We start from the raw sequence: 20,586 nt of genomic DNA, 5'->3' as shown, positions 1-20,586 counted from the left end.
ACTTTTCTTTTTTTTTTAAACTTTCTAGCTTTCTTAGAAAGTCAATTTTGACATCATTAATCCCCAGAATAAAGTGCCTTCCAAAGATGCTGAGTCAATAGAAAGAAAGGATTCTTTTGTGTATAAGAAATATACTAGTTTTAACTGATAAGTTCTATTAAATCATTCACTATTAAAAACTCAAGAATTTAAATAATAGGACTTGGAATACCTGGGTGGCTCTGTCAGTTAAGTGTTATACTTCAGCTCAGGTCATGATCTCGGTTTGTGGGCTTAAGCCCCATCTGAGCCTGCTTCAGATTCTGTCTCTCCCTCTCTCTCTGCCCTTCCCCTACTCATTCTCTGTCTCTGTCTCTCAAAAACAAATGTCAAAATAACTTTTTAATGTTATAAATAAACAAACAATAGGAAAAAATAAATAAAACCCAAAGAAAATACTTAGGCTTTTTGTTGTTGTTTTTACCTTGTCTGTATTAAGAAAACAAACAGGATTGTTTGGCTCAAATACTCCAATCATCCAAGGATTTTCAGAATAATCAGCATAAAATTCCAGTTCCAGCTTTACATCTTTAAACTTAGGTAGGTTTATCACTGCATTGGCCACTTTGTCTGATCCACATTCCAGCTTTCCTTCATATGTCAGTTTATTACTTAAGGACATAATTTTACTAAGGAAATTACAAAAATAATTTTAGTTCTGGTAGATGAAAACAAACATAAAAATCACTCATAGTTGACACTCTTACAAATACCTGTTCATTCTGTACTGCACAGTTAATTGTACAACAGCATTCTTATTCTGCTCCAGCCTCTTGAATAAGCTTTCAGTCATGCCAAGAGCTCTGTCAACAAATCAAATTCAGGCTTATCAGTGTACTGAAAGTTCCCTTAGGAAGAATCTAATTTAAAATTAAAATGTCAACTTCTGCTTACCTTGCTTCACTGTTTAGCACGAGGGGAGGGAGCTGATGATGATCCCCTACCAACACAAATCTTTGAGAGAAAAAAAGTGGCCCTAGGCAGACTGGTTGGCTAATTTGAGAGGCTTCATCCACAATACAAAAATCAAAAGTTTTACGAGAAAATATTGGATGGTTTATTCCCATACACGTTGTTGCAACTATACGCTAAAAACAAATAAAGAAAATAGATCAGTTATCTAATATATGTGAGAAACATAATGTGTTTTTCCCATTTTTTAAATTAAAGGCTAAAAAAGATTTTTGCCCCAAACGACAGAAATCCCACAATAAGTCTGAAACATTTATAGTATGCAAAAAAAATTTAATTTTTTACTACAAATTGAAAAATCAAGTAAATTTTCTGGACACTACAACAGTGCTCAAATTGGGATAATTCCTAATGAAAATCTGAAACATTCAAGAGGCAGTAAGTTCATTTTTTTAAAGTTTTAATTTTTTTACTTAAGTAATCTCTACACCCAATGTTGGGGCTCCAACTCACGACTTTGAGATCAAGCTGCATGCTCTTCCGACTAAGCCAGGCAGGCACCTCAATAATTAAAAAAAATTTTTTTTAATGTTTATTTTAGTCTTGAGAGAGAATGACAGAACAGGAGTGGGAGAGGAGCAGAGAGAGAGGGAGACACAGAATCTGAAGTAGGCTCCAGGCTCTGAGCTGGTAGCACAGAGCCTGATGTGGGGCTCGAACCCATGAACCGCAAGATCATGACCTGAGCTGAAGTTGGCCATTTCATCGACTGAGCCACCCAGGCAACCTCAATAATTTTTTTTTTTAATTTCAACCAGGAGTTCACTTCTGGGAAGCTGGAGTACTCTTCCTCTCTCCTCCCACAAAGCACACAACTAAAAACTCGAAAGCATTATATATAAAACAAAAGGACTCTGAAAGGTGGAGAAAAAGTAAACCAGCTAGAGATCTCGAGACCCAAGGAGCAGCACAGTAGTTTGTTCCTTGGGTTTTATTTTGGCTTCACATATCCCAGCTTTGGAGCTGAAGAAGGTAGCAACCCAGGAACATCAATGGGTGCAGACCAAAAAAACCTCAAACAAAAACCAAAGGAACAGGAAAGACAAAGCCTAGTGTACAGAAAACTTGTATATAGCCACTCTATTCCAGCCAAATACCACAGAAAACACTGTGGTCTTACTCCCCCATCGATGCCAGCAAAAGGACTCCAGTATCCTACTGGGGTAGTAACAGAGAAGCCAAGCAAGAAGCCAGGACTTTCATCCCTTCTAGCTGATAATAAATAAGCGCTCACCCTAAAATTTTAGTGGAGACCATGTAAGGAACCTAGATTTCCACCCCATCCAGCAGTGAGGATGAGGAGCCCTTACCTTGTGTGTTAATAGAGGCTGAATGGTAACCTGCATTTCAGCTCCCACCTGGAAGCAATGAGGTATTGTACCCTCTTGCCCTATCAGAGTAGTGTCAGAGAACTCAGCTTAAACAGAAGTTTTAAATAACATAATACAAAAATGTTCTGGTTTCATTAAAACTAGGAAAACTAGGAACATCTCAAACTGAATGAAAAAAAGACATGCCAACTCCAAGGATGAAACAGAGATGTTAGAATTGCATAACAAAGATTTTTTTAAAATTTAATGTGTTTTTTTTATTTTTTAAATGTTTGTTTACTTTTCAGAGTGAGAGAGACAAGCACAAGCAGGGGACAGGCAAAGAGAGAGGGAGACACAGAATCCAAAGCAGGGTCCAGGCTCTGAGCTGTCAGCACAGAGTCTGACACGGGGCTCAATCTCATGGACTGCGAGATCATGACCCGAGCTGAAGTCGGACACTTAACCAACTAAGACACATAGAGTGTCTGTTTATTGAGAGACAGAGTACGAGCAAGGGAGGGGCAGAGAGAATCAGACACAGAATCTGAAGCAGTCTCTATGCTGAGCTCTCAGCACTGAGCCCAACATGGGGCTCGAATCTACAAACCATGAGATCATGACCTGAGCTGAAGTCTGACGCTTAACTGACTGAGCCACCCAGGTGCCCCCAAAAAAAATTTTTTTAACTTATTTTTAATTTTTGTTAGTAATCTCTACACCCAATGTGGGGCTTGAAATCATGACCCCAACTGAGATCAGAGTGTATGACAAAGATTTTAAAGCAGCCATGATAAAAATGTTTCACTGAGAAACTATGAACATACTTGAATCAAAAAAAAAAAAAAGAAAGTCTCAACAAAGAAATAGAAGATAAAAGCAAAAGCAAATGGAAATTTTAGAACTAAAAACACAATAACTGAAATTTTAAAATCATGGGGTGCCTGGGTAGCTCAGTTGGTTAAGCATCTGACTTTTGATTTCAACTCAGGTCATGATCTCATGGTTCTGAGTTCGAGGCCCATATAGGGAGCCTGCTTGGGATTCTGTCTCTCTTCCTATGGCTCTCTGCCCCCCACACCCTTCACTCTTTCAAAATAAATAAATAAACTTAAAAACATTTTTTTAAATCATCAAATAGGCTCAATAGCAGGGGACAGGGGAAAGATACAATGAACCAAGAAACAGAAAAAAAATAGAAATTATACAGGACAAATAACAGAAAAACAGACTGAAGGAAAAAAAAGCGAACAGTCTCTGACAGATCTGTAGAACTATCAAAATATAGAACATTTGGGTCTTCACAGTCCTAAAGGGAGTAAGTAAAATGGAAAGCGCTGAAAAAGCACTAGAAGCAATCATGTCTGAAAAAGCAATCATGTCTGAAAATGTCCCACGTTTGACAAGAGATATTAAATCTATATTAAATCTATAGATTCAATGAGCTGAGAAACCTTCAAACGTGATAAATATGAAAAAAAAAAACCACTACAATAGACATCATAATTAAAATACTAAAAAGTAAAAGAAAAAACCTGGAAAGCAGCCCAAGAAAATAACACCTTGAGATAGGGGAAAATATTCTAATTCAAATGTCAGCACATTTCTCATTAGAAATCATAGAACCACCCCCCCCCCCCCAAAAAAAACCCACAAGAAATCATGGAATCCATAAAAAAAGTGGTAGAGGGGCACCTGGGTGGCTCAATCGGTTGGGCGTCCAGCTTCGGCTCAGGTCATGATCTCACGGTGCTGACAGCTAGCTCAGAACCTGGAGCCTGCTTCAGATTCTATGTCTCCCTCTCTTTCTGACCCTCCCCTGCTCCCGCTGTCTTTCTCTCTCTCTCTCTCAGAAATGAATAAAAACATTAAAAAATTTTTATTAAAAAAAAGTGGTAGAATATTTTTCCAGTACTAAAAGAAAACAATTATTTACTCAAAATCCTATAACTAACAAAACAATCCTTCAGGAATGAAGACACTCTCACAAGGAAGGAAAACTAAGAAAATTTGTTGCCAATAGACTCATCACCCTAAAAGAATGGATAAAGGAAAATCTTTAAACAGAAAGGAAATGATAAAAGAAAGAAAATTTGGAGGAAACATCAGGAGAGAAGAACATAGTAAACAAAAATACAGATAAATACAACAAACAGGCTTTTCAATTCCTCCAAATTATGTTTGATGGTTTAAGCAAAAATTAGAACACAATCTGACATAGTCCATGTAGGAAAAATATTTAAGACAATCATAAACAGGAGAAAATAAGGGGCATAAATGGAAGTAAAGTTTCTAACTTCACTAGCACTAGTAAAATGACAGAATCAATGGACTATACGTTATGTATATATAATGTAATGCATAGATCAACATGTGGTAGGAACCCCTCCCTAAGGAGAAAGAAAAAAATGAAGAGAGGAAAGAAGACTTCGAGGTCACCTAGATATGGGTCCAGCTGCCTACAATCCCCATGTTCTTGTAAACTGAAACAACGTAATCAGACTGCATGTTTATGTGTGTTACCATATATGGGAGACAAAGAAATAGAAAATGTATAAAAAAAACTATGCCATGTGATGTGGACCGCTCAGTTCTTTTGGGTACAAACCCAACTGAGCGGTGCCGGCATGAATAAAGTTGCTTCCTGGAAAGAAAAGCCTCGGTGTCACATTCTCTGTGTGAGAATCCTGCAACAAACTGAGTATCCACTAAAAGCTATTCAAAGTGATACACACAAAAATACTACAGAGAAATCAAAATGGAATCCTAAAAAGTGTTCAAATAATCCATAAGGCAGGAAAAAGAAAACAGAACCAAAAAAGAGAGAGGAGCACCTGGCTGGCTCTGTCAGTAGAACATATGACTCTTGATCTCCCGGTTGTGAGTTTAAGCCCCATGTTGGGCAAAAGGATTACTTAAAAACAAAAACAAAACCCACTAAACATGCAACTACCAAATGACCCAGAAATTGCACCCCTGGGCAGTTATCTATACATCCACACAAAACCCTGTACATGAATGTCTCCAGCAGTTTTATTCATAATAGCTAAAAACTATCCATATGTTTTCAGTGGGTGAATGGTTAAACAAACTGTGGTACATCCATACAATGGAACAATATTCTCCAATAAAATGAGCCAATTGATACACTCAACAATCCGAATCTCCAGGGCATTAGACTAAGTGAAAAACACCAACCCCCAAATCATTACAAGCTATATGATCCCATTTATATAACATTCTTGAAATGACAAAATTGTAGAAATGGAGAACAGACAAGTGGTTATTAGAGGTTAAGGAGAGGGTGGGGAAAAAGGAGTGGGTGTAGTTGTAAAAGTGCAACATAAGTGATCCTTGTGGTAAAGGAGCTATTCTGAAGGAGACAGTCTGTATCCAGACAGTATCCATGTCAATATCCTAGTTTTTTTTTACTAGTTTTGTAAAATCGTGCCATTGGGCAAAGGATATACATGATGTCTCTCTATTATTTCTTACGATTGCATGCAAATCTATAGTTATCTCAAATACTAAGTTTAATTTTTAAAAAGTCAATCAGAAATACATCTTAGCCACTTTAAAATTTTTCAATAACTAGTATAGACATTTGACAAAGGACTTGAAGGAACAGCCTATTAAATTTACTTTAAATGATTTTTTTCAGACAAAAATATCAGTTAATCCCAGAGGGACATCTAGCTAGCTCAGTCAGTAAAGCAAGTGATTCTTGTTCATGGGGTTCAGTTCGAGCCCCAGGTTAGGTGTAGAGATTAAAAATAAAATCTTTTAAGAAAAAAATCTTCCCAGAAAAATATATACAAAACATTAAATAATAAGAAAAAACCAGGTTCTATATCAAAGTCTAGAAATATCTATCACAAGTCTGTTCATGTACCATTGATTTGAATTCGAACTTGCTAAAAATTCCTGATTAGTAGTAGTTTTCTAGGTGTGCTATTGTAATAAAATAACATGGGTTTGGTGTTACTCTGGGTTTCAGACACAGAGCTCCTAAAAACCCTTGGAATTTCCTGAGGCATGGAGGAAGGGGAAGAGGAATATCTTTTGTTATTCATAATAAATCCCTTTTAACCACACCCGAGTTATGCTAATGAGGATGGAGCTGGTTGCCAGAGGAACAAACCTAGAGATTAAAGGGTCAGAATTTTCAGCCCTACCCCCACTCTACCTCAGGGAAGAAGAGAGGAGCTGGGGATTGAGCTAATCACCAACCACCAACGATTTAATCATTCATGCCTACATGATGGAATCTCCATTAAAAACCCTAAATAAAGGGGTCTGGAGAGCTCCTGGTTTGATGAACACATCTGGTGCTGAGATATGAAGGTGGTTCATCTGCAGAGGGCATAGAAGCTCCATGCCCCTCTCCACATTCCTTACCCTATGCATTTCTCATTTGGGTGTTCCTGAATTGTATCCTACATAATACATCCAGTAATATAGTAAGTAAAGCACTTATTTGAATTCTGTGAGCCATTCTAGGAAATTCTCGAACCCAACAAGGGGGTCATGGGAACCACAATTTATGGCTGGTTATGCAAATAATACAGAAGGCCCAGACCTACAACTGAGAACTGAAGCAGGGTGGTGCAATCTTATAGGGACTGAGCCCTAATCTGTGGAATCTGCACTAACTCCAGGTAGTTAGTGTCAGAAGTGTTTTCAGTAAAGAGCAACAAGTTTTCCTTTATTAGGATATTTTAAACTAGAATGTGGGAGCACTGAATAACAAACCAGAAACCTCGTCTCGGTTCAAAAGCAAACATTAAATTATAAATTAATAAATTGGTCAATGTGGCTGAATTACCCAAATACCATTACCCTAATCACTCTAGCTACAAAATTATTGTTGGCATTATTATGCAATAACTGTACTTACATGACTATTGTAGAGTTCTTCTAGAAGAGCTAAAGATGTAATGGACTTGGATCTGCAAATTTCCTCCTCTGTGAATTTCTGGATGTCTAGATGAACCTTCTGAGTCTGACCCAAACGCAAAAATCCTATTTTAAACTTTGCTAACTTCAAAAGAATATTGTCAACAGCAGAATGTGTATAGCTGGTCAACAAAACACTAAAACCACAGGCATAGAGAATTCTTACCTAATAATGAATAAAAGAAAACAGTATTATTTTTAATTTCAGATAATTTTTAACATGCTTATATTTTTCAAAAGAATTAGAAAACATAATAATAAGGTAGCATATCTTAAGAGCTGAGCCAAAGTAACTTTATTAAGGTAAAATGATTTATGAAAATCACATGGCATTATTGTTATTAAGGATATGTTAATGATATACTATTAGTGATAATAAAATTGCATACATACAAACTTTGAATAGTGCCTGACACAAAGGCACTACTGATTTATTAAGGAATAAATATTTGTTGCCATCATTTTGATTATTCTAAGACAACCACAAAAATTTACTGACATGGAGGGAAATGCCAGAAAAATCTCTTTCAACCACTTCTATATAATTTATCATTTTTATTTACTTTACTTTTTTTAATATTTATTATTTTTGAGAGAGAGAAAAAAGTGCACTTGCGTGCAAGCACATGCAAGCAGGGGAGGGGCAAAGACAGGGAGACAGAGGATCAGAAGCAGCTCTGTGCTGAAAGCAGAGGGCCGGATGTGAGGCTCAAATTCACAAACCTCAAGATCATGACCTGAGCTCAAGTCAGATGCTTAGTTGACTGAGCCACCAGGCATTTTTTAAAGGGAAGGAAAACATACAATGACATACATGCCACCAACAGAAAGAGATCTCAGATGCAAGAAACAAACAACATGATTACAATTTTTTGTGATTTAGCTTTTCTATTTCTCCTGTCATTCTAAAAGGTTAATTTGAAATGAAGACTTTTGATTTAAAATTCAGCCCTTTTGATAGCAAACATCACATTCTCTGAACTGAGAACCTGATTTAAATACTTAGTTTCTAAGCAAAAGAATAAGAACCTTACAAGAGTACATATTGTAGTTGTTTTTCCTGTTCCAGGCAGGCCCACAATGAGTGTGTAGTCTTTTGAAAGAAGCACCTTTTTCATTGCTTGTCTTTGAGGTTTATTCAGACCTACAGTTAAATTTTAAAATAACGGGAAAAAGAATGTTGGATATTAATGAGCAAATTAACTAAAATTAAAGCAGCCATGGGGCACCTGGGTAGCTAAGTTGGTTAACCACTGACTAAAGCTCAGGTCATTATCTCACAGTTCATGAGTTCAAGTTCCACATGGGGCTCTGTGGCAGAGCCTGAAGCCTGCTTCAGATTCTGTGTCTCCCTCTCTCTCTGCCCCTCCCCTGCTCGTGCTCTGTCTGTCTCTCTCTCTCTCTCTCAAAAAATAAACATTAAAAAAAGAAAAAGAAAGCAGCCTCTATTCAAGTCTGTTCTTCAATACATCTGTTATTTCTTTTTCTTTCTTTCTTTCTTTCTTTCTTTCTTTCTTTCTTTCTTTCTTTCTTTCTTTCTTTCTTTTCCCTTCCTTCCTTCCTTCCTTCCTTCCTTCCTTCCTTCCTTCCTTCCTTTCTTTCTGTTTATTCACTTTTGAGAGAGAAAGAGAGAGAGAGACAAAGCATGAACAGAGGAGGGGCAGAGAGAGAGGGAGACACAGAATCTGAAGCAGGCTCCAGGCTCTGAGCTGTCAGTGCACAGCCTGATGCAAGGCTTGAACTCAGAAACTATGAGATCATGACCTGAGCCGAAGGCAGATGCTTAACTGACTGAGCCATCTAGGTGACCCCAATACGTCTTTTCAAAATAAGAAAATGTGACAGTGATGTTAAAGTATATACGCAAACTGTTTCCTAAGAGAAGCTATCCAAAAATTATAATTCCAAGTTAAATAAAACACAAAAATGACAGACTATGACATACATTACATTATAAATACAACCAAGAACAATGGAAGCAGACATGATTATCACATACCTTTCAGAATGCAGGCAACTGTATCTTTTGCATCATGTGGAAGAACAGAACTGAGGTAGGATATAAACTGAGGTTCACGAAAGTCAATGATCAAATCTCTAAGTTTTTGACTGACAAGGGAAAAAATGCTTTTAGTAATATTCCTTAGGAAAGTGAGGTAAATTTTAGATTTATTCATTGTTACAAACCTGACACGAGTATTTTCCATCAATTTAGAAAGATTTCCTAATGGGGTATCTATATCACAATTTTTTTCTTCCAGGTCCAATCTGAACAAAGTTGATTCTGGGAGTACTGACAAGTTCCTACAACAGCAAAACACAAGTACATGAATGTTTTTCATTTAATACAGTCAGTCTGTGTAAGAAATCCATTACTATTTGCTAAAAGAGTAAATGGGACAGAATAGCTATTAAAATGGCTATTAGGCCCTAAAATTCATACTTGCCAATCAGAGATACAACATAAGAAGGGTAGACTGGCAGGAAAAGGGAGAAAAGTAGGGAACAAGACTCTATAGTCAAAGTGGTTCATCAGGAACCAACATCTGCTGACAATTCACTAGGCCTTGCTTTATAGTCTAGCCTGCACTCAACACTCCCAGAAGGATCCTGAACACATGGCCCCTCTCTCCTCTAGCCTGGAGCACAAGTCTCTTTCCTGATGTCTTCTCCCACTCTGCCTCCAGCTCCTCAAACCCTCAGGTTCCTTCCATGGTCCTCTGTACTGCTCTTTCTTGGAACTTCCCTTTGGTTCCAAACCCTCATGTGGCTCTGACATCACATTCCTCTTCCAACTGTTTGCTCACCCAAACCTCACGTTTGGATATCCAGCAAGCAGCAAGATCTTTTCACGTGGTCAAACCCAGGCTATGAAACTGAATATATTCAAAACTGAACAAATCATCCCACTGAACCTGATCCTCATTCTGTGGTTCTGATCCCAGTTAATAGCACTTGCTTCTATGCCACTGCCTTATCCTCATCCTCTTCCCAACCTGCATATTCAACCAGCATTCATTATAAAAGGAGAAAATGAAATGGTGAGTGCCTAAAGAGTGCTCAGAGTAAGCTTCATAGCTGACACAGGGGGTCTAGCCCACCTGCATTCAGGTAGTTGTGAGAACTAGATCAGATTATGTCCACATAAGCATTATAAAACAGAATATTCTAAACAAATGTTTGGCAGTTTGGGAGTTCCTCAAAATGTTAAACTCAAAATAGTGTATAGCCCAGCAATTCTACTGGTAGGTACCCACAAAGGAAAATAAAAAATATATTCACATAAAAATTTGTATGTGCATATTTATAACAACACTAGCCATGACACCCCAAAAGTGGAAATAAGTCAAATGTCTGTCAGCTGGTGAATGAATGAGCAAAATGTGGCCCATCCACATAACAGAACATTATTCAGACATATAGAAATAAGGTATTGATAAATGTCAAAATGTAGATGAACTTCATAAACATCATGCCAAATAAAAGAAGCTAGGCCAAAAAAAAAAAAAAGAAAACCCACATATTTTGATTCTATTTATATGAAATATCCACACTAGATAAATCTATAGAGACCGAAAACAGACTAGTTGTTGCCAGGGACTGGGTGGCGATAGACTGCTTAATAATGAGTATGTTTCCTGTCAGGGTAATGAAAGAAAATCCTACATAGAAATGATAGTTACACAAAATACTGTGAATGGATTAAGGGTCACTGAACTTTATGTTTTATGTTTTTAAATGGCCAGTGGTCACTTTTGTGTTATGTGAATTTTACTTAAATTTCTTAGAAAAAGGAATGAAGTGGGTCCCGTGGAAAAAGAAAAAAGAAAAAGGAATGAAGTGGGGCACCTGGCTGGCTCAGTCGGTAGAGCATGTGACTCTTGATCTAGCGGTGAAGAGTTCAAGCCCCACATTGGACACAGAGATTAGTTTTAAAAAAAAAAGTGGGGGGGAATGAAGTACTGACATGTGCTACTCCATGAAGATGAATCTCAATAACAATATGCTAAGTGAAAAATGCCAGTGACAAAAGACCACATACTGTATAATCTCATTTATACAAAATGTTCAGAACAGGCACATTTATAGAGACAGAAAAGAAACTGGTGACTCCTTAGTGTAGAGGGAGTGAATACCAAACGGTATAAGGGTTCTTTCTGGAGTGATGAAAATATTCTAAAAGTGGTTTTAGTCATAGCTGCACAAATCTAAGAATATATTAAAAACCATCAAATTGTATACTTTAAATAAATTACTATATACAGTATGTAATTTACATATCAGTAAAGCTGTTACCCACCCCCTCCAATGGATTCCATTACCTGTCTAATAAACAGGTTACTGATGTCCTGTTTATCTCCTTCACATATCCCCTAGACAAAGCAAACAGTGTTCTTTCTTCTCCACTTAAAATAATTCTATCACCTGCCATTAGATTTGTGATAGGCACGGCACCATTTTTACGTTGAAAATTATGTAAATATTGCCCATCACAAACTGTCTTTACACATTCTGCTCTAATCAGGTTTCCAATGCAGTTGCCACTCTCTTCCCTATGAAACAGAAAGAAAGGGAGAGAAAAATCTTCCATTTACATCACATATATAAATACTGTATTTGCATTTTTCCACAATTTACTTGTTCATCTGGAAGCTATAATGGTAATAATGAGCCCATCATTTTTACATTTTCTACAATCTACATTAAAGTATTAGAAATACTAAGTAAATGTTCTGTTAGTTTTAAAATAGCCTCTCACCAAACCAGAGCTAGACAAGTGCTAGGAGGCACATCCCTGTTGCACCCACAGGCCGGGATCTCTGAACAACACACATCAGCACTCTGAACTCTGAACAATACACCCACTTCCTATGCTGATACATGTAACATGACAGAAGACAAATGGTAATAACCTTTTCCTGAACCTGATGTGAAGGAAATAGTATCTATTTCTTTAGTATTTACAAGAGGATTTATAATTATTGTTATTAAAATAATGGCAAGCAACTTGATAATTCCACTATTTCTAAGAGATAAGTATTAAGCATTTACAATCTCTCGGGCACTACTATTAAATATTATACAACTTCAGAAGTCTGTTGGCATGTGTACTTGACACATTCACTGTACTTATGAAGTCTAGCAAAAGCTACTTAGGGGGCATCTGGGTGGCTCAGTCAGTTGAGCATCCTACTTTGCGTCAGGTCATTATCTCACAGTTGGTGGGTTCGAGCCCCACATCGGGCTCTGTGCTGACAGCTACCTCAGAGCCTGGAGCCTGTTTCAGATTCTGTGTCTCCCTCTCTCTCTGACCCTCCCCTGCTCATGCTGTCTCTCTCTCTCTCAGAAATAAATAAAAAAACATTAACAAAAAAATTAAAAAAAAAAAAAAGCTACTTAGACCTTATCCACTGTAATGATTCCTTGTGTTAAAATTTACTATTAATAATGATTCAATTATTTCTAAAGTCACATTAAAATCAATATTCATTCTAGAAAGTTAGAAAGCAACTAAATACTAAAGAAAAATACTATGTAAAGATAACAAAATTACTTATTTATAAGCAACTTGTAAAAAAATAGATCTCACAAAATGAAATAGTGACCAACTTTAGAAAATCTGAATCCTTATCGAAACTTACTAAAAATATAAACTTTATAAAATATTAAGTAAAACTTCATTAATTTGTACTCTACTAGTATGCTAACATTCACCTTATATTAAACTTTATGCTCTTTTCATTGATAAACAGGGACTTAGCAATAATTTTAAAATTAAGGTTTCTCAAATCATATTTAACCTAGTGAAAATAACAATCGTGCTCTACTTAGAAACAATTCCTTCACAGCCATCTAGAGTTGGCATGAATATATGAAACTGCACATCTCTGAAATGCTATCACATATCCTGACATTTTTCCAATGTCATCTCATTAGCTAATCCAAATTACTAAAGTTTTACTGTATTAAATGGACCACTCACATTTCTGAAGCAGGCATTAACCATATATGTTGGTGATTCTTTTTATTATCCTTTGATTGTGACTCCAGGGTTAACATTAGACACCAAAGGCTGAAATACTCCAAGTGTGAAAGCTTTAGATGTTGGGTTTCTTCTTTTATTTTGGGCAGCATGCCAATCGGGACTGAACTGTCATCCATCTGTTGTTCAACTGCTCTAAAGATACAGCTCCAAGTCAGAGATGTATATACAACATTGTACTGGCTAACTATAAAAATGAGGTTATTTCTAAAATAAGCAAATGTATATGAAGATAACTGTAACTTATAACCACAGCTCCCAATATTCTTTAAAAGTCATTTCAACATGTCTTAAGCAAAATGGATTTTTACAAAACAAAATGCATAAGAAATCCAGTATTGCATTATTTTGCCTTTATAGACTATCACCCTAACTTAACTTTGGGATACTCTAGTTTTTATTCCTACATGTAGCAAATCTTGGCTTTTTATACAACTGCAGTTCTCAAAATCACAATATTGTACATCCAGCTCTGTGCCATTAGAAAGTCAACATAAAAACATGGAGAATTGTATGGAATATCAATTCTGCTTAATACGAATTTTGGGATTTTTATATAGAAATAAATGTTATAGAAAAGCATATAAAACATAAAGAATAAAATAAGATTTCCTCTGTCTTTAAGAGATCATTTACTTTATAAAATACTTTTAAAAGTCCTTAATGGAGACATGGGCAGCTGAATGGGTTAACCATCTGACTTCGGCTCAGGTCATGATCTTGAAGATCATGAAGAGTCCTGGGTGGCTCGGTTGTGTCTGACTTCAGCTCAGGTCATGATGGTTCATGGGTTCGAGTCCTGAGTCCGGCTCTGTGCTGACAGCTCAGAGCCTAGAGCCTGCTTTGGATTCTGTGTCTCCCTCTCTCTCTGCCCCTCCACTGCTTGTGCTATGTCTCTCTCTCTCAAAAATAAACATTAAAAAAATTTCTTTTTAATTTTTTTAATTTTAATTATTATTTTTTAAATGTTTATTTGAGAGAGAGAGAGAGAGGACATGAGCAGGGGAGGGGCAGAGAGAAAGGGAGAAAGAGAATCCTAAGCAGGCTCCATTGTCAGCACGGAGCCTGACGTGGGGCTCAACTTGACAAACCAAAAGATCACGACCTGAGCCAAAATCAAGAATCAGATGCCCAACCAACTTAGCTGCCCAGGAACTCCAAACATTTTTCATTTTTAAGTAATCTCTACACCCTATATGGGGTTCAAACTTACAACTCCAAGATCAATTTGCATGTTCTACCAGTAGAGCCAGCCAGATGCCCCTTAAGCAAATTCTATTGAGTCCTAAAATTATTCCTTTCCCCAGAAACTATTTGCAGCAAAATTAAAGTAACCATTTTTGGAAAAACTTTAGAATGCATTCTATTATTCCCCAAGGATATTCCCTTCATTTTAGAAATACTACCCCGAAAGAAAAATAATTAAAATGAAATCATCAATGCCAGACCAGACAACAAAGTTAAATCATTTGAGGTTGAGTAAATACTTAACTGGAACGAATACTTTTGGAAGGCAATGTTTTTACCTGCTATAAAGAGCACAGTTGCCAATGTGTGAACAGTATTTACAAGTTTGCTCTTCCTCAGTTATTTGTGGCAAAGGAGCAAGCATTGTCTTCTCCTTTCCAACAGTGGATTTGCTAATACGGTTAGACAAAGAGAATGCCATCTGGTTTCTTAGCCTTAATAATTCTGTGGGGGGGAAAAAAGGTGGGGTAAGTAAAGTTTATTACATATCTTTCTCACATAAAACTTTCAGATTTAAAAATTTAAAATGAAGAACAACATTCATATTTCTCATTACACTAGAATAACCACTGTAAACATTTTGGTATATATTTCCGTCAGCTTTTGTTCACTTGATAAGTTCTTTTAAACAACCATATATCTCTTAACTAGTAAATAGTGTGAAGTTCGTATTTATAGTTATATTTTAAGGATGAATACAGCTATCTAGAGTATCTCAAATATAAGACAGTAAGCCTAAAATAAATTTTTGTATAATAAAACTTCAAAAGGTTAAGGATGTTTTCAACTATATAGTATATTGTTTAAATTATTTTTAAAATATACCACAATGGACACAGGTACAACAACTCAGGAGGCCGCCACTAAGTCCCAAGGAGGGGAGCATGTACGGCCTGAAAGACCCTCCTCCACTCGGAGCTCATAGTGAAGCTGGATTTCTGGCTCTGAGGTTGTTGCCCACACTAGCTGGAAGTAACAGAATGCTCAGACTCAAAAAAAGAAAAAGAAAAAAAAAAAATATATATATATATATATATACAGACACACCACAATCAATCAATCAATGTATCAATCAATCCACAACTACACATTACAACCTATATTAGGCCTAGCAAATATAGTGAATGACTGCCAGGTATATACACAGATTACCAAAGGTCAAAGGAAAAAACAAACAAAACCCAGAGAAATAAATTGAGAGAGAACAGCTCAACCTCTTTTATCAAGATGTTTGGCGGGCACAGGGTACATGTGGCCAGTCTTGAGGTAAAGGAGCAGGCCCACCTCTGGATCAGGTCTCCTCTCTTGACTTAGCAGTGTATACAGAACAAGCTATGAAAAAACATTGTACATTTTGTCAAATAAAATTTGAACACTCATAATTCCATGCATGTTTAGCAATGAACACATATTGTAATTTTAAAATCAAAAGGTCAATGAAGCTATTTCTGTTTTGAAAACAATACAAGGCAAATTAGTAGAGGTAACAGGATAATTCAATGACAAACTTTTAACTTCCACAACACAAACATTGTTTATGCTTCTCAGTTTTACACCAAAAAGAAACACAAAGAAGTTTTCTTAGACAGTAAATATTTAGGTTTCTGATAAATTAAAGAGGGATATTAACCAAAATATATTTTACACTCTGAAGTTAACAGTCTTTAGACACTATTTTCCCTGTTTATTTGTGAACTAAATAAATAAAAAATAAGTTAAATAAGGGGCGTCTTGGGTGGCTCAGTCGGTTAAGCATCCGACTTCAGCTCAGGTCATGATCTCACAGTTCGTGGGTTCGAGCCCTGCATCAGGCTCTGTGCTGACAGCTAGCTCAGAATCTGGAGCCTGTTTTGGATTCTATGTCTCCCTCTCTCTCTGATCCTCCCCTGCTCATGCTGTCTCTCTCTCTCTCAGAAATAAATAAAGCATTAAAAAACTTTTTTTTCAAAAAAAAATAAGTTAAATGAGTGAACTAAACACAAAAATGCATTATTATTTATATCATAGTTACTGGAACAACTAAGTAAGACTAACTCTACATAGAATTCACTGCATTTTGCTGAGCATGAGTCATTATTAACTGCATTAAATTTATGCAGTGCTCTCCAGGGAAACCATCTAAGACAAGCTAGAATCAGCTGGTTTACAGTTCATGAAACCACCTTAGCAGCAACAGCAAGTCATTCAGTCACAGACAACCTACTAACAATTTGTTTTCCAAGAGATTTCCAAAATGAAAATGTTGAATTATTTAGGTCTTTAATTCATTCACCAGTCATTATAAATAACATGCCTACAGACGTCAAATTATAATCACATTCTTGTTTTCCAAGCTACATTTAAAATATAATGGGGTGCCCAGCTGGCTCAGACAATAGAGCATTAAGACTCTTGATCTCGGGGTTGTGAGTTGGAGCCCCTCATTGCATATAAAGATTACTTAAAAATAAAATATATATTTTTTAAATTTTATTTTGAGAGAGAGAGCGTGCACACGAGAGCAGGGGAGGGGCAGAGAGAGAATCCCAAGCAGGCTCCTGGCTGTCAACACAGTCTGAAGTGGCGCTCGATCCCACATCAAGATGCCCTTACATAATATTCTTATGAAGGGCTATTGCTTCAATATTTGAGCCTATAGGGGCGCCTGGGTGGCTTAGTCGGTTAAGCGTCTGACTTTCGCTTAGGTCATGATCTTGCAGTTCGTGGGTTCGAGCCCCGCGTCGGGCTCTGTGCTGACTGCCAGCTCAGAGCCTGGAGCCTATTTCAGAGTCTGTATCTCCTTCTCTCTCTGACCCTCCCCTACTCATGCTGTCTCTCTCTCTCTCTCTCTCCCCTAGAAATAAATTTAAAAAAAAATAAAAAAAAAAATATTTGAGCCTATGAAGCCTGTTTTGGGAGGTATTCTTACATACTACTCGTGTTCCCGGATACAGCATAAGTAACAAATAAAACTTTTTAAAACCTTTTTTTTATTGTTTATTTATTTTAATTTTTATAATGTTTTATTTATTTCTGAGAAAGAGAGAGAGAGAGAGACAGCGTGAGCAGGGGAGGGTCAGAGAGAGAGGGAGACACAGAATCTGAAACAGGCTCCAGGCTCTGAGCTAGCTGTCAGCACAGAGCCCGACGCGGGGCTCGAACCCACAAACTATGAGATCATGACCTGAGCCGAAGTCAGATACTTAACCAACTGAGCCACCTAGTCGCCCCTAAAACCTTTTTAAAATTAAAATAAATTCATAAGTGATAGGGTAGAGCCTTGGGGCTGTAGACCAAGGAAGTCACCTGAAATTAATGGTCCTTCTGTGCTATTTTACCCTCCAAGAGAACTGAGGCAAAAGGAAGGAATAATAAGAACTCTGATGCTGGAACCTATTAGAAGGGGAAAGTATCTGAAATGACATTTTATTATATTGTAACAAAAGGAAGTTGGGTTGAAATTTTACAGTATTATTATAATTCAACTATATCACAAGTGAAATAGGTTTTTATAAGCTGATTTAGAGATCATAGCCCCATGTAATATTTTTCCTTTAAAAAACTGTGTTTTAGGGGTGTCTTGGCTGGCTCAGTCAGCAGAGCACGTGACTCTTGATGTCAGGGTTGTGGGTTCAAATTCCCATGATGAGTGTAGAGAGTACTTTAAAAAAAAAAAATAACAAAATTTGAGCTCCTGGGTGGCTAAATTGGTTAAGCATCTGACTTCGGCTCAGGCCATGATCTCACAATTCAGGGGTCTGAGCCCTGCATTAGGCTCTGTCTACACTGGCAGTGCAAAGCCTGCTTGGGATTCTGTCTCTGCCCCTCCCCAACTCTTTCTCTCAAATAAACTTAAAAAAAAAAAAAGACTAAAAAGGTAACAAAATTTAGGGGGGCCTGGGTAGCTCAGTTGGTTGAGCATCTGCCTCTTGATTTCTGCTCAGGTCATGATCTCATGGTTCATGAGATCAAGCCTCACATGGGGCTCCGTGCTGAGTGTCGAGCCTTCTTAGGATTCTCTTACCCTTTCTCTCTGCACCCCTTCCCTGTGTGCTCTCTCCTGCTCTCAATAAATAAACAAACAAACAAAAAAGAAATGAGCTTTGGGAATATGATCCAGTTACAAAATGGATCTCCCTTTAAGATCTCCCTTTTAAGTCAGTCTATAACATGAGCTTTTTCTGCATTACCAAAGTGAAATAGATCTTCTAAGAGGGGATATGTATGTCTTTTCTCATCCCCAATTACTATGTAACTCAATGGTTTACTATAATTTTTTCAATATCTCTTTTATTTTTTTTAATCTTAGAGAAAGAGCGCACATGAGCAGGTGAGAGGGGCAGAGGGGGAGAGAGAGAGAGAATCATAAGCAGGCTCCATCTTCTACCCAGAGCCCAACTTGGGGCTCAATTCTACGACCCTGGGATCATAACCTGAGCGAAAATTAAGAGTCAGATTCTCAACGCCGTGAGCCACCCAGGCAACCCTCCTTCTTTCTTGAACTTGAATATGCAATATAAATTCCAATATTTTTGAGCCTTGCTCTCATCAGTTTCCTCATGTTTTAAAACAAGAAATACTATTTTATTCTTAAAATTTTTATAGCTTCTCTTCTTGCAAAGATAAAGGTTTCAACCGAACAAAAATTAAATACAATAATATTCTTTGCATACAATACTCTTTTTTTTCTTAATTTTTTTTATTTTTATTTAATTTTTTTTGAGCGAGAGAGAGACAGCTGAGCAGGGGAGGGTCAGAGAAAGAGGGAGACACAGAATCTGAAGACAGGCTCCAGGGTCTGAGCTGTCAGCACAGAGCCCAATGCGGGGCTCAAACCCACGAACCATGTGGTCATGACCTGAGCCAAAGTCAGATGCTCAACTGACTGAGCCACCCAGGCGCCCCTGCATACAATATTCCTGAAGGCACTGCAAAGTCAGACTGGCAACCTTACAAGGTCTGAATCTAGACAACTTTTATAAAATGCTTTCATATTTCTCCTTTTAGCATTCAATTTTTTTTTAATGTCTTATTTATTTCTGAGAGAGAGAGAGACAGCATGAGCATGGGAGGGTCAGAGAGAGAGGGAGTCACAGACTGAAACAGGCTCCAGGCTCTGAGCTGGCAGGCAGCACAGAGCCCGACGCGGGCCTCGAACCCACGAACCGCGAGATCATGACCTGAGCTCAAGTCGGACGCTTAACCGACTGAGCCACCCAGGTGCCCCCCCTTTTAGCATTCAAAAGTGATTTCAGGGGCGCCTGGGTGGCTCAGTCGGTTAAGCGTCCGACTTGAGCTCAGGTCATGATCTCGCGGTTCGTGGGTTCGAGGCCCGCGTCGGGCTCTGTGCTGCCTGCCAGCTCAGAGCCTGGAGCCTGTTTCAGTCTGTGACTCCCTCTCTCTCTGACCCTCCCATGCTCATGCTGTCTCTCTCTCTCTCTCCTAGAAATAAATAAAAAAACATTAAAAAAAAAAGTGATTTCAATCAGGGCACCTGAGTGGCTCAGTCAGCTAAGTAACCAACTTCAGCTCAGGTCATGATCTCACAGTTTATAGGTTTGGGTCCTGAATCAGGCTCTGTGCTGACAGCTCAGAGCCTGGAGCCTGCTTCGGATTCTGTGTCTTCCTCTCTCTCTGATCCTCCCCTGCTTACGCTCTGTGTCTCTCTCTCTCTTAAAAATAAACATCAAAAAATTTTTGTAAAAAAGTGATTTCAAACTTGCCATTTTAAAAAAAGTAAAATTTTCAGTCACATGTACATAGAATATTTGGCTTCAAAAACAGCTTTTCATATATCTTGGCATGATTTCCCTTCCTCAAGAATGCTTTAATCTTTAATTAGTTTAATCTTTATTTCATTATTTTAGCCATTCCTATATTGACAAAGTGAAAAGTTCATGTCTTCTAATAGCAGAAACCTATATTTTCCTCTATCTCCAATATCTGTAAAACCCAGTAAGGGGTTAAACACCAATTCCCAAATGGAAAAGCTTGCATGATAACATTTGGTGATGGGTATACAATTAAGAATGGCGAGAA

At 37.4% G+C, this 20,586-nt stretch overlaps 1 protein-coding gene across 2 annotated transcripts in view; it reads right to left on the bottom strand.

The window, feature by feature from the left end:
• The window catches only part of DNA2 (DNA replication helicase/nuclease 2), a 51,323-nt gene that overhangs the window by 10,658 nt on the left and 20,079 nt on the right, over nt 1-20,586 (bottom strand). For both annotated transcript variants that reach the window (XM_039233216.1, XM_039233217.1), the window contains 11 exons: nt 15,783-15,900; nt 14,847-15,012; nt 13,261-13,455; nt 11,600-11,830; nt 9,465-9,581; nt 9,277-9,386; nt 8,312-8,421; nt 7,219-7,443; nt 934-1,127; nt 753-842; nt 464-668 (listed from right to left, as the gene is read on the bottom strand). In XM_039233216.1, coding sequence (XP_039089147.1) covers nt 464-668; nt 753-842; nt 934-1,127; nt 7,219-7,443; nt 8,312-8,421; nt 9,277-9,386; nt 9,465-9,581; nt 11,600-11,830; nt 13,261-13,455; nt 14,847-15,012; nt 15,783-15,900 — 1,761 coding nt within the window. The remainder of the gene's footprint in view (nt 1-463; nt 669-752; nt 843-933; nt 1,128-7,218; nt 7,444-8,311; nt 8,422-9,276; nt 9,387-9,464; nt 9,582-11,599; nt 11,831-13,260; nt 13,456-14,846; nt 15,013-15,782; nt 15,901-20,586) is intronic.

Source organism: Hyaena hyaena, unplaced genomic scaffold (genome assembly GCF_003009895.1).
Source record: "Hyaena hyaena isolate Hyena2069 unplaced genomic scaffold, ASM300989v1 scaffold_73, whole genome shotgun sequence".
In the NCBI taxonomy this organism is placed as follows: domain Eukaryota; kingdom Metazoa; phylum Chordata; class Mammalia; order Carnivora; family Hyaenidae; genus Hyaena; species Hyaena hyaena.
The sequence above is the reverse complement of the archived record's forward strand: the minus strand, read 5'-3'. Positions and strand labels throughout refer to the sequence as shown.